The 15,442-nt window shown below is 36.1% G+C and overlaps 1 protein-coding gene across 5 annotated transcripts in view; it reads left to right on the plus strand.

Annotated features, from left to right (window-relative positions):
* The window catches only part of MAGI3 (membrane associated guanylate kinase, WW and PDZ domain containing 3), a 260,158-nt gene that overhangs the window by 146,884 nt on the left and 97,832 nt on the right, over positions 1–15,442 (plus strand). For all 5 annotated transcript variants that reach the window (XM_057544916.1, XM_007169372.3, XM_007169373.3 and 2 more), the window contains exon 2: positions 13,808–13,924. In XM_057544916.1, coding sequence (XP_057400899.1) covers positions 13,808–13,924 — 117 coding nt within the window. The remainder of the gene's footprint in view (positions 1–13,807; positions 13,925–15,442) is intronic.

Here is a 15,442-nt window from a genome sequence, read left to right on the forward strand (position 1 = left end):
TGCCCCATAGCTATTCTTGGCTCCCTCCTCTGTTTATTCTACACACAGAGGTGTTAACTTTTTAATATACTAGTCTAATCTTGTTACCTTGCTTAAACCCATTAATGCTCTTTCTTGACTACTTTTCCTTTTTACCTGGGTACCACTTACTGTTACCATTAGCACATAAACTCTCCAGCTTGATGTAGAGGCATATAGCCTCTGTTTAGTTTTTCTGATGTCCGAGGAGGTGTAGGGGGTTAGTGCCAACAGCAGCTACTTTTTGGGAGTTTTGTCACTATTTCTGTCTGAATTCTTCTATCTCCTGCTCCTAGGGATTGGGAACAGCAACTTATATACCTTTTGTTTTGTAGGTCAACATATACATTCAACATGTATCAATATTTCGTACTCAGAGTCTGCAAAATGTGCTATGCTTATGAGCTAGGGTGTTGTATGTCAGCTTCGGGCATTTTCTCAGTGTAGTCTAAATTGTTTTGTATTCTTTGGAGTTGATATTTGAATGGACAGAGATTAACTCTTTTTTTCCTTCTATATTTGATTATTTCTCCTCATTTTGTTCTGTATTAGAGAGCCTTTTGTAAAAGTGACTTATATTGTCATGTTGCCCAGAAGACTCCCTTTCAGTTCTTAAACCTAAATTCAGACTATCAAGCTGGTAAGGCCATTTGGTACCCTTGATTGTGGTTCTTACTTTGCAATTTCTTGGTTCTCACTAATTGATATTGGAATTTATAGAAATTCCCGTTGTCTTTTGAAATAGATTCTTTCCTTGCTATTGGTTTAGTTTAGGGGTACAGATTCCTTCCTTCTTCCCTCCCTCCCTCCCTTTCTTCCTTCCTTCCATCTCACCCTTCCTCCCCCTCCCATCCCTCCTTCTTCCCTTCCCTCCCTCTTTTTTTTTTTCTTTTTCTTTTTTTCCTGTATTCTTTTGTTTGTTAAGACCCTTTAATGGGAAATGGGAGACTGGAGATCTTCTGACACTTTCATTTATGTTGACATTTTCTGAAAGGTCCTGATTCACTCAGCCTTATAGTTGAGGTGAGTGGGGGGGAAATGGTTTTTAGTGGAGGAATCTGAATAGGGGGATATACATAGAAATGGCCATTTATCTCTAAAAATGTTTCTTTGAAATTTTGACATTTTTTGTAAGGTTGATAAAGAAATCCTTTTAAAATATGTTCCTGATGAAACATAGAGATTAGAATTGAAAATGGGAAATAAATTATTTTTTAATGAATGTTGACTCTCTCTGGAGTCAGATCACTTTTGATGTGTAATATAGTTTTTAGAAGCTTTAAACTATCTACTTTGGAAAATTTCTTAGGATTGGGATAAATTTCTATTTTTAAAAGATATCAGAGAAAAAGAAGCTATTAAATTCCTTTTTTTAATCTACAAAGCAATCTACAGATTCAATGCAATCCCTATCAAATTACCAATGGCATTTTTTACGGAGCTAGAACAAATCATCTTAAAATTTGTATGGAGACACAAAAGACCCCGAATAGCCAAAGCAGTCTTGAGGCAAAAAAATGGAGCTGGAGGAATCAGACTCCCTGACTTCAGACTATACTACAAAGCTACAGTAATCAAGACAATATGGTACTGGCACAAAAACAGAAACATAGATCAATGGAACAAGATAGAAAGCCCAGAGATTAACCCACGCACCTATGGTCAACTAATCTATGACAAAGGAGGCAAAGATATACAATGGAGAAAAGACAGTCTCTTCAATAAGTGGTGCTGGGAAAACTGGACAGCTACATGTAAAAGAATGAAATTAGAATACTCCCTAACACCATACACAAAAATAAACTCAAAATGGATTAGAGACCTAAATATAAGACTGGACACTATAAAACTCTTAGAGGAAAACATAGGAAGAACACTCTTTGACATAAATCACAGCAAGATCTTTTTTGATCCACCTCCTAGAGTAATGGAAATAAAAACAAAAATAAACAAGTGGGACCTAATGAAACTTCAAAGTTTTTGCACAGCAAAGGAAACCATAAACAAGACGAAAAGACAACCCTCAGAATGGGAGAAAATATTTGCAAATGAATCAATGGACAAAGGATTAATCTCCAAAATATATAAACAGCTCATTCAGCTCAATATCAAAGAAACAAACACCCCAATCCAAAAATGGGCAGAAGACCTAAATAGACATTTCTCCAAAGAAGACATACAGACGGCCACGAAGCACATGAAAAGATGCTCAACATCACTAATTATTAGAGAAATGCAAATCAAAACTACAATGAGGTATCACCTCACTCCTGTTAGAATGGGCATCATCAGAAAATCTACAAACAACAAATGCTGGAGAGGGTGTGGAGAAAAGGGAACCCTCTTGCACTGTTGGTGGGAATGTAAATTGATACAGCCACTATGGAGAACAATATGGAAGTTCCTTAAAAAACTAAAAATAGAATTACCATATGACCCAGCAATCCCACTACTGGGCATATACCCAGAGAAAACCGTAATTCAAAAGGACACATGCACCCGAATGTTCATTGCAGCACTATTTACAATAGCCAGGTCATGGAAGCAACCTAAATGCCCATCAACAGACGAATGGATAAAGAAGTTGTGGTACATATATACAATGGAATATTACTCAGCCATAAAAAGGAACGAAATTGAGTCATTTGTTGAGACGTGGATGGATCTAGAGACTGTCATACAGAGTGAAGTAAGTCAGAAAGAGAAAAACAAATATTGTATATTAATGCATGTATGTGGAACCTAGAAAAATGGTACAGATGAGCCAGTTTGCAGGGCAGAAGTTGAGACACAGATGTAGAGAATGGACATATGGACACCAAGGGGGGAAAACTGCGGTGAGGTGGGGATGGTGGTGTGCTGAATTGGGCGATTGGGATTGACATGTATACACTGATGTGTATAAAACTGATGCCTAATAAGAACCTGCAGTATAAAAAAACAAACAAAACAACTAATACTAAACTTTCATTGGGTTATTTGTATGGAAATATGTTAATATAAATGTTTCAGACATTACATGAAATTTCTAAAAATCTTGTATGTGTATTTGTATGGAAATATGTATGGAAATATGTTAATATAAATGTTTCAGACATTACATGAAATTTCTAAAAATCTTATATTTGTATTTGTATGGAAATATGTATGGAAATATGTTAATATAAATGTTTCAGATATTATAGGAAACTTCTAAAAATCTTATATGTTCTGGTATAATGTTATAAGCAATAATCCTAGTTATTACTTTAAAATGTATATCTCAGAAATAACTAATTTTCTTGTCAACTGCATTATTATGAACTTTCATCAAATCTTTAACCATGGTCATTTTTAAGTCTTCTGTCATTTACAGACAGTTCTGGGTGTACTCTGATGATTTTGCAAATATGTTCCTATAAAAGGGTTTCATCTTCAAGAAATTCATGGAAAAGACTCTGACTGGTAACTGACTGTACTGCTGAACTGAATGAATAAGCATTTTCAGAACTCTAATGAAAAACTGATGAACTCATAAAAGTGCTAACAAAAGATCAAGATGAAAAAAAAAATTAATTACATGGGACTGAGTGAACTGATGAGGATGAGTATAATTTTTGTGACTTTCTGTCTGAATTAAAAAAAAAAAAATCCCAAAAAAAAAAAAAAAAAAAAAGATATCAGAGAAAAAGAAGCTATTAAATTCCTTTTTTTAATAGTGGTTAATTATATCAGCCTACTGCCTGAACCTAGAGGTTGAGATTGTTTACATAATGATGCATCTTAAAATACAATCTGAATTCTGTAATAGTCATTTTTTTTTTCCAGTGAGACTTCTAATCAAGCACTCCTGTATTCCCTTTCAGCTATCTTTTTATTAGCTGCTACAATGAAATATCAATAACAGATCTTCTACCTCAAGTCCTGGACATTCTGCTGAAGCATGTAACTTTGATTTGCAGAGGCCACTGAACCCAGTTATTCTGTTTTCAGGCAAAATGACAAGGCACAATAGATGGCTTTGTACCCTCTTGTCAAAAGGATGAAGCATTAATACTATGATTCAGATTTCGGCGTGCCATCCAGCACTGGTTATCGGCATTATGACAGGTTTGCTAATGATTCCTGATGTGAGTGCCACAAAGAAAAAATTGTAAATAGACTCAGGATAGCACTTCAGAAAAACTGCTTTTCTTTAAGAACTAAATCGACATGATCCCATCAAATAAAAGCTTTGAAAAGAAAAAGACCCACTTTTGATGATTTCTTATTTTTTCTACTGTTTTCTGCTAGGAAGATTCATCTTACTTTGCTCTTCCTGATGCATGACTTTTAAAGGGAAAATTGTGGTGATTTTGTTGTGTCTTTTCTAGAACTGTGATTTTCATCTTACTTTTCAAACGTAGATTTTAATATTCTATAGCTTATTTATCAATTGAGAGTTTCAGTTAAAAGCAAAATGGTTGGAATTTAACCTCAGTATGGGGAAAATACTACTTATTAAAAACAAATGATTAGGGGCTTCCCTGGTGGCGCAGTGGTTGAGAGTCTGCCTGCCAATGCAGGGGACGCGGGTTCGAGCCCTGGTCTGGGAAGATCCCACATGCCACGGAGCAACTAGGCCCGTGAGCCACAATTACTGAGCCTGCGCGTCTGGAGCCTGTGCTCTGCAGCAAGAGAGGCCGCGATAGTGAGAGGCCCGCGCACCGCGATGAAGAGTGGCCCCCACTTGCCGCAACTGGAGAGGGCCCTTGCACAGAAACGAAGACCCAACACAGCCATAAATAAATAAATAAAATTTAAAAAAAACAAAAAACAACAAAAAAAAAACAAATGATTAAAGGAAAACCTAGACAAATAGTATCAGCTTTTACATAGAACTTCTGCAAGTTTTTTGTCATAATGCTCCACTGGGTCAGGCTTCCTTTTCCACGAACGACCTTTGAAGGGCAAAGTTTTTGAAAATGTGGTTTCTAATTTTTAAAAGTTTTTTCTCATTATAGTAATAGATTATCACTGTAGAAAATTTGAAAGTACAAAAACCATGAAGATAAAAATTTTTAAAAATCACCCAATAATTATACCTGCAATAATGTTTTAAGTATTGCTAATGTTTAAGTATGGGTTTATGTATGACCCTTACATTTTTTAAATTTGCATATCCTCAGATATGTTACAATTTGGGGGTCACACTGAATATTCTGTTTTGTGACCTGCTTTTTTCATTTAAAATACCTTATGAGCATTTGACCACATTGTTATAATCAAAACTTACTTTAACAGTGCTGTTTAATGAAAGGATTTCTGTGAGGATTATAGTAAAAATGTTTGTCGGAGATGAATTCCATATAAAACTACCAGTATAGCAATCACATTATCAAGTATCATTTTGGTGTGTTTAAGAGAGTGTTTACTCAGGACTATGCTAGGTATTTTGGAGGATAGATACAGAGATGAACGAAACGTAGTTCCTGGCTTCACACAGACTTAAGATCCAGTGAGGGAGGCCAACATGTACCCCATTGTTTGTAGTAAGAACCAGCGGGGAGGAGAGATGAAAACAGAAGTTCCTCAATGTGGACTTAGAGTTCTGCCTGGGTGTTGGCTTCAAAGAGCAGGTGAACAAGTGGTCAATGTGCAGGCCTTTTGCCTTAACAGTATTTTATGTGTATACAACACTGTGGGTCTCCAGGTGGAGTAGACACAAAACTGAAACCAGCACGGGAAAGAGTTGGGTGTGGAGGTTAGAAGGGTAGGGCAGGGTGTTAGCAGGACTGGGGTAGTTGCCTCAGAAGTAAGAACAAATATAGATAACAACAGCATTCTCTGGGGCACCAACTTTTTATAGTATTTATAACTTGGATTCCTGGCCATGCATCAGATTTTTTTAGAGAAATGATTGTTACTTGCAAATACATTCTACACAGAAATACTTGCTTTATTTAAGCAAATAAAAACCATAAAAAACTTTCAAATAAAAAGTAGACAGCATGATAATGGGTTTTATTTACACATAATTTGAATATAATGAAGCAATTTCAGTGCTGCATTAATATTGAATTCTACATGTAGTAAACAGTGTTAGGCTTTTAGGGATGGGTATATTTAGTTTGGTGTAGTTCAGGGATTTTTCAGATTACCTAAGCCAAAGAGTTCTTACTTTAGCTATGCTTCCAGTTCTTCTGATGGTAAATGCATTAAAAATAATAATCAAGGAAGGGAGGGAAGGAAGAAAGGACGGAGAGAAAGGAGGGAGGGAGAAAACATTTCTAGGGTGTGCTGGGAAAGGACCAGATGTGCAGCAGCAGACTTGACCTTAAACTGCCAGTGAAATAGGACCCAGGGCGGTAGATGAAATCTGACCAATGTGTTTATGATAGCTGTTTCCTTCCAGGAATCAGTGGAGAATGGACACTCATTTTAATATGTACTACTGCCCTAATTTGTAATAGAGACAAAGAATGTGACCTCCAGCAGACAAAGACAAATACTGTATCTTCTCATTTACATGTGGAATGTAATAGAGATAGAAATAGAAACTCATATTCTCATAGAATTAAAGAGCAGAATGGTGCATTTTCTTCAGGGGCTAGGTGTGGGGGAAATGGGGAGATGTTGGTCAAAGGGTACAAACATACAGCTCTAAGGTGGATCAGTTCTGGGGTTTTAATGTACAGCGTGATGACTGTCATACCAGATTATATACATGAAAGATGTTAGAGTAGATCTTAAGTGCTATCTCCACACATACATAAAATGGTAATTATGTGAAAGGATGGGGTTACAAACTGACCTTACTATGGTAATTGTTTAACAATATATATATGTATCAAATCGTTGCATGCATACCTTAAACTTATGTATATATTTTATGTCAATAATATCTTCAAAGCCTGAGGGGGAAAAAAAAAAAAGAACGTGACCTCTGTTAGCAGGAGACTTTCTCCTGACTGGTGAGGTGGCAGCAGGATTCTGCGGAAGACAGCAACACCGCTTGATCGCTTCAGTCTGTGTTTCTTCACACTGTAACTCAGAAGAATACTGAAAACTGGCCAGCTTTAAACACTAAGTGGCTCAAGAGATTCCAGAAGATTTAGTGCTTTTCAAATTTGGGACAGAATAAGAATTTAGTTATATAAATTATTTTAAAAATTCATTAGGTTCCACTTGCCTATAATGAGAGTGGGATACTTAAAGAGTTATGTTGATAGGGGTTGTCTAAGTTTATAACCTTGAATATCCTCTTACAGATAAAAGACCGAATAGAAATAACAAGGTGGCATTTGAACACAAATATGAAATATAGATGTGACCAGTAAGAATATATCCATAGTTGCTAGCTTATAGCAATTATGAAGGGCCTTGGTGTCATACCTGAGTTAGTTGAAGTTCTTTTAAATTATTGTCACAAGGTTCTACTCAACCCACTGGCCCTTGGAACTCTTGTCTCAGCTTGTGTGAACTCTTCCTCACTTCCTAAGAACCAGCTATACTGGATTTCTCTCAGTTCCTGTCAGCACTGTGTTCTTTCCCACCTCAAGTAAGTGCCTTCTCATGTACCACTCCCTCTACCAATCCCCCCACCTTTTTTTTTTTTTTCTGTCTAGTTGGCTTCTATTTATCCTTCAGGTTTCAGCTCCAGTGTGATTACTCAGTGACGTCTTCCTAGACTCCCTAGACTTAGGATCTAGATTATAGATTCCCACAGTGCTCTATGCTTCTCTTTCATAATGCTCTCGAGTTTGAAATTTCTTTCTCAGTGTTCATCTTCCCTGTGAGACTTTTTGTTCAGTTGGGTGCACTCTCATTCACTGCTTTACCCACAAGAGCCTACTACTCAGGACTCAGTAAATCTTTTTTTACACGATAGACGTGACTTTCATAGAAGGGTGGGCTCTTATGAAAGATGGTGTTCTAAGCTTGTTTTCTTGTAAGCTTAAGCAAGAGAAGAAATTCATGGAAAGGAGGGAGGGAAGGAGGGAAGAAGGGAGGGAGGTATTCTAGCACAGTGCTTCTAGCGCAGGTTCTGGAGCCAGATTAACTGGGTTCAGATCCCAGGTCTGCTCCTTTCAGTGATACAACCTTGGGTGAGTTACTTAACCTCTCTATACGTCAGCTCCTTACCTATAAAATGGGAATAATAATAATAATATCTACCTTAAAGGTTTTCATGAGAAGTGAGTGAAAACATATAGCATATATGTACAATATAATAATATTATAAAATAGCAGTCCTGGGCTTCCCTGGTGGCGCAGTGGTTGAGAATCTGCCTGCCAATGCAGGGGACACGGGTTCGAGCCCTGGTCTGGGAAGATCCCACATGCCGCGGAGCAACTGGGCCCGTGAGCCACAATTACTGAGCCTGCGCGTCTGGAGCCTGTGCTCCGTAACAAAAGAAGCCACGATAGTGAGAGGCCCGCGCACCGCGATGAAGAGTGGCCCCCGTTTGCCACAACTAGAGAAAGCCCTCGCACAGAAACGAAGACCCAACACAGCCATAAATAAATGAATTAATTAATTAAAAAAAATAGCAGTCCTAGTCATTAGTGTTCTGATGAACAGAATTTGAGGAATTGGCATAAAAGCTATAATTAAAACTTACTTTTAAAGACATAGAGTTTGCTGTGTCAATGAAGAATTTACTGTAGCATTTTGACAGAGTCCAAATAAAGTTAATTTCATTGTTTAAGAAACAGTTTAAAATAAAGTTTTGTATAGACCAAGAATACTGTATCAGTTAAGTGAGTATTCTAAAATTTCCTGCATTAGATGATGTAGAGGGTGAAATGAACAGTTAAAGATACAAAATTAAGCTGACTCATTTGTTCTGTGTGCTAGATCCTGGGACTAAATCTGTAAAAACAAACCATGGCCTTGGTCCTAAGATAGCTGACAAACTTTTATGTTTAACAACTGTATAAGATATTTTTAAATAACTTTTGTGCCATAGAATATATTTTACTTTGAAATGTGTAGATACTGATTATCTAGAAAAGTCCTGTTCAAATACCATTTACAGTTTCACAAACAAGTGGACTGCAGTTTGATTTATTTTGTCTTAGGGAACTCCTGCCTTGAACCAAGGAGCCAGTTTGGAGTTAAGCTTATGTATATCTTTTTCACTAGTTTCATGGAGCTCAGGATGTAGAGGAAGCAGTAAAATGCAATGCTCTTCTGAGTCTAGGTCTAATGGGAAATGACTAGTTAGTAGCATCAGTTGTGTTGAACTAGTTAGATTGAACAGTTTGCTGGGGAACTTCACCAGGCTATCTTACAGTCATCATAGTAAGGAAGAAAAGTGGGACATGGTTATGCCCGTACTTTGCCTTTGAGGAAAACAGATTTTTTTTTTAAAGGTTATGGCATCTATAGGTGTGGTTCCAAGACTAGAGATTTCTAAAAGAAAAGTTATGTGACGAAATTCTTATGGGTACAAAGAATGTTCTGAGCAGCTCAGGATTTTTAAAAGATGTATGTGATTGATAATTGGATGGAACGCAATCACATTTGTACAGTGCTAAGTAGACTGTAAGAAATAAACATTGAAGAATTTCCTTTACTATCGGCCGAAGCTCAAAAGGAGTTTAGATACTTCAAAGAGCTCAAAGAGCTTTTAAGGTTTTGTTTGAAGCAAGAGCAGTGAGAAGGAAGAGGTAGGCTTACTGTGAGAAGACGTTATTGGTAGCTGTTTACAGGCAGAAATTAGTTCTGTACCATTCTTACTTTGCTTCCATAGTCTTGAACTGGAAGAATTACTTTTCCAACAGTAAAAGATAAAACAAACAACCTCAAATGAGGGAAATTAAATTTTAAAAAGATAAGGAGATTGTAAGAGTATCATTCACTTTAAATGAAATTAAGTTTTCATGACTCAGCTGAATTGCCCCCCAGGAGTTAAAGGGACTCTCAGCTATGATCTCAGGGTTATTGTCGATATTCTTTGTGAAATCATGGAGAATATGGGAAGTACCAGGAGACTGAGGCGAGACAAATGTCCCAGTTTCCAAAAAGGCATAGATTGAGAAAACGCAAATCCACTTCCCTAACTTTAAACTCTGACAACATTGGAAGAGATTGTAAAAAATAAAACTAATAAAATATTGAAATGTTTAGAAAAGAAAGGGGTGGTCTCCACGAATCAACGTGAATGTATAAGAACAAGACATGCCAAACTGACCTTATTTTTTTCTTTTTTTTCTATTGTATAATTACTACTGTATTAGACAGTAGTAAAGACATGTCGTATCTTGACTTTGGCAAGTGGTTGACAAAGTCTCCTAGAGTACCCTTACAGAAAAGACAATGAAATGTTGGCATTTGGGTTGGTTTACAGCTGCTTGCATGACCACACCTATGCCAGCATGCCACAATGTTTACCTAAATAATAACCAGTGACTCTATACACTGATTCTTTAAAGAGAAATGGTAGTGAATATTAATTGGCATACACTCAGAAAGTATGAATTTGAGTTATGAGTTCTTTTGACTGAGGATTTGTATATTGAAACTTGAGTGCCTGGATTTTATTCATATGATTGAGATTTCAATTATAGACTTTTCCCCTCCTGAGCTGTATATGTAAGATTTACAGATCTCTTTTTAAGTTTCATAAATCAACTTGATTTATAAATCACTTAAAAGTCAAAGAATAATCTTAACACTTAAAAGCAAAGGCTGGCTGGGTAAGAATGCAATTATGAAGAATCTTTTTTCTTATTTGTTTAACAACTGCATTAACCCCAAGTAGATGTTTTCATACTCTTGAAATGTCAAGTTTCTGTGAAACTCTCCTTAAACAAAAGCCGGAAGTTCATATACAATTCAATAATATAGATAATCTCAGCGGTGTCTCTGTGAGCTAATGTTTCTGTTGGCCTTCTGGTAATTCCACAGCCATCTCCCTATTCAGGATATTTGTACTTTTTTTTTTTTTTTTAAATAAGTTCCCTGGAACCACATCGAAGTGGAAAGCATATTCTGTCCCCTTACAAAAGTTGTTCTTGGTTTCTTGAAGCAAGGAAGTCCATGATGACTGCTATATCCAATATATTCTGTTATTAATTATTATTAATCTTAAAGAATGCCCATCCATATAATTTGTTAATCTTTTATAGTTGACATTTCTTTGATATTTGTAATATTTTGTCCCCAACCTCAGAAAAGTGTGATGATTTCTTTGAATAGTTGCACAGTTTAAATAAAATATCCCATTTATGAAATTGTACTTCACCCTCTTCTTTGCAACTGTTCATCTCAGCATTGCATCCAGAATCCCCATAGAAGTTGAGGGTGAAGATAGAGTGCAGTTCCCGTCCTGATAAATCTAGGTGTTATTCTTTAAATCTAATTCTTTCTGCTTTAATGATTCTCTGTCTTAAGGTCTCATGGGCCCTTGAAACAGGAATTGAGTTGTTTACCTTCATTTTCCCTTAAAAGAGCCCCTCATATGGTAATCTGTGATCTATGATTTTTATTATGGCTTTGTCTTGTTGTTTTTATACATTAAAATCCAGTGTGGGTTTTTAGCATTGTATAGTTATCTCTGTGAGTTATGCCATATTTTATAGTAAAGCTTCAAATTAAAAAATTTGACAAACCTTGAATTAAAAAAGTGTTGATTTAGATTGTCTTCTTTAATAAAACAGGCATTAGCCTTTATCCAGATTAAATCTGTTTTTGAAAATACATTGGATAGCAGGTTGTTAGATAATGGAGCCTATATAACTTATTTCAAATAGAAAAAAATGATGCATTCTCTGACTAGTCAAAAACCCTAACCAAATTTCTGCAAGCATCACTTAATACTTTGAAGCACCTATGTAACAGTCCACAAAAGCTTTTGTATGCTGATTATTACAGTGCATTTGAAACACTCCTTATCTAATTTTTAAAATACTTAATGAACTCATTATTGGGTATGATTTTGTTCACTAAGCAATGAGACTGTACAGTATTGATTATGAATTGGGTTTTTCTTCTGCCCAGCAATGAACAAGTTCCATAATATAAATAAAAAATGAAATAATATGATTCCATTTAAATTGGAGTTGGGTTGGTGGGGCCCCGAAATGCCTGGCAGAAGCAGCCTCTGGGACCACACATTGTTCTGTGTTATTCCTGTAAATATCTTTCAGGTTTTCTTCTTTGATCACAAGGTTCTCCCCTTCCTCAGCATCTATTTTTGACAATGCAAAACAGGGACTTTTTGGTTTATGTTTATTAGTTTAGGATCTGAATGTTATCTCTAAACTTTAGAAGCACTCTGATTTCCTGCTTATTTTAATACTCTCTCATATAGGTTATGTTTATTTATATATGTGAGAAAAGACCAAAAGAAGGGATTAGAAATGCTGTGTTACAGAATAATAGTTAAAAGAATGAACTGATCTGTAGTAACCTTTGATTTATCTAATCTGGTCATAACTATGCTGTTCCAAATAAAATAAAGAGTATATTTTAATCAACTAGTCATTTCTTATTCAATAAGATAATCTATTTTGATTTAGCATTGCTCTTTTCTAATTATCTGAAATCTTGTCTAATGAAAAGTGTTTGGATTGCTTTGATGTTTATTTTAAGCTCAACCCTTATTATAAATTCACTGTGATCAGATTTCTGCAGTCCTCTATTTTTCTGCTTAATATTTCTTTGAGACCCCTAATATCCCTCTTTTTAATCTCCCATTTTCCCCACAAATAAGAAAAAAAACCCTTTCACTCCTATTTATTCACATTGTATCTAGGAGTCAAGCAAGTGGACAGAAAATGCCTGTTCAATCTAGTGATAGGCAGAAGGTTCTGAGTAGGACCCATTTGGCCTGTTAGAGATGAGAAAGATGGCCAGTGTGGGTGGAACATAGTTTGAGAGGGTGAAGGGTGAGTGAGTTTGGGTCAGAGATGGCCAGAGCTGAAACATGTAGAGCTTTCTAAGCCCTGTTTAGAAGTTTGAATTATATTCCAAGAGCAGCAAGAAGTCATTTGTGGCTCTAAAGAGAGTAATAATTATCTGATTTATGTTTAAAAATCTCATTCTGGCTTCTTTGTGAATGGTGAGAGCAGGAAGGAGCCAAGAATGGATGCAGGGAAACCAATTAGAAGGCTGTTACAGAATTCCGGGTGAGAAATGATGGTGGCTTAGCTTAGATGGTGGCAGTGGAAATGGAGGGAAGTGGGCAGTTATGGGATATGTTTTGGAGGTAGAACTGACAAAAGTTGCTAATAAATTGCGTTGAGGGATAGAAGTAAAGAGGAGAAATTCAGGATGACTTCTAGGTTTGGGGTTTGTTCTATTGGATTGGTGGTGGTAATTTTCTAAGACAGGAAAAGCTAGAGGAGAGGAAAATAATGGGAGAGGATAGAATTAAGAGTTCTGTTCTGGTCATCTGAAATTTGAGGTGCTTATTTGACTTCCAGATATATCTGCAATATATAGAGAGTTTGATGAGTTTGGAGCCTGGTGGAGATAGGTCAGGGATAGAGATGTGATAAGAATTTGGCACTTACCAGGGTATAGATCGTATTTAAAGTCATGGGACTGAATGAAATTACCTTGGATATTTGTCATGTTCTGTGACTTATACGTCCTCCCTCTCCTTCCATGTAAAATTATGCCTACATTGTGTATTAAAGTTGTGTATTTTAATTATAGTACCTATAATAGTTTGATACAGTTATCTTGTTTTGGATAAAATATTCTGATTTCTTTTTTCTATTTATGGCTAAATGTTTTTAAGGGTATTCATTAACTAGCATTGATATTTAACTGGAGATCTAACAGTTATGTGTTTTGTCTTGTGTGGTTTTTTTGTAGGCAAAGTCATTAATAAAGATTTGCGACATTACCTGAGTCTTCAGTTTCAGAAAGGATCAGTTGACCACAAACTGCAGCAAGTGATTAGAGATAATCTCTATTTGAGAACTATTCCATGTAAGTATGAGATGGAATAAAAGAAATGCAGCCAAAATATCTTTATTTAACTAATCAAACATCTAGAAATAATTCAGTAGAGTATCTCATATGAAACTGTGGAGACTAACTTGGGGCATTGGAATGAAACAAAAATTGGATAAAGAGAAAAATTTTCAGAGGACTTCCAAGTGTTTTGTTTTAAAAATAGAAAAACTAGAAGATTCTATGTTTTGACTTTTGAAAAAGTCATTAGACTTTAAAATTTTAAGAATATAAATGTAGGGGCTTCCCTGGTGGCGCAGTGGTTGAGAATCTGCCTGCCAATGCAGGGGACACGGGTTCAATCCCTGGTCCGGGAAGATCCCACATGCCGCCGAGCGGCTGGGCCCGTGGGCCACAATTGCTGAGCCTGCGCATCTGGAGCCTGTGTTCCGCAACAGGAGAGGCCGCGATAGTGAGAGGCCTGCGCACCGCGATGAAGAGTGGACCCCGCTTGCCACGACTGGAAAAAGCCCTCGCACAGAAACGAAGACCCAACACAACCATAAATAAAAATAAATAAATAATTAATTAATTAAAAAAAAAAAAAAAGAATATAAATGTACATGTTGCTAACTAGATGTTTTTCCTATAAATCAATTTCTAAAGCCTATGCAGTAAGAAGACTATTTTGCTCTCAATGCCTGTACACTGAGAACAAATATTTTTTATTAATTATTAGGATACTACTAATTTTAAAATCTGCCTCTTCCCCAAAGGAAAAAAGGAGGAAGCATGCAGTGCCACCTTTGTGGTAATCCATTTTGAATTTTTATCTAGATGTTGGTGTATCTCTTCTAGTCTTAATAGTTTTCATAGGACCTGATTGTTGTTGTAATGATAGTTTGGGCTTTTTATTGTTTTTTTTAACACATAACAAATCATGTATGCTTGGTTTAACTAGTGTAGGTCTGGGGAAGAATAAAAGCAGTAAACAATAATAGGGAATAAAAGGGCATTCTGGTTTGTTTTACTTTTCAGTATATTTGTAATTCCTTGTGGATACTAGCTTTTATAAGGCCTCTGGAATTCTTGATTTCTTTTTCTTGTTATTTAATCGCACACAATGTCCAGTTCATCACCAAACCTTCCTAATTATGCTTCTTAAATACCTATCTCTCTGCACTACCATAGACCCTCACTCTTTCTTGGATTTTAAAAAACAACCACCACAACAACAAATAGCATTATGTAGTTGCAAAGAGCTAAGTAAAACTGACTTCAAAGTCTTGATTCTGGCGTTTTATTAGTTGATTTACTTGGGCAGGTTACTTAATCTTCCTAAGCTTCAGAATCTCCATGTATAAAATGGGAATCATAAGGCTTACCTGATATCATTATTAGAATTAAAGTGAGAACATAAATGTAAACCACTTGGTCTAGAGTAGGTACTCAAGCAGTGTGTGGCCCCTTGTCCCATTCTAACTGTATCCCCTGACTCCAGTGTCACCTCAGTCTAGTCCATCTTTTTTTTTTTTTAATTAATTAATTAATTTA

Source organism: Balaenoptera acutorostrata, chromosome 1 (genome assembly GCF_949987535.1).
Source record: "Balaenoptera acutorostrata chromosome 1, mBalAcu1.1, whole genome shotgun sequence".
In the NCBI taxonomy this organism is placed as follows: domain Eukaryota; kingdom Metazoa; phylum Chordata; class Mammalia; order Artiodactyla; family Balaenopteridae; genus Balaenoptera; species Balaenoptera acutorostrata.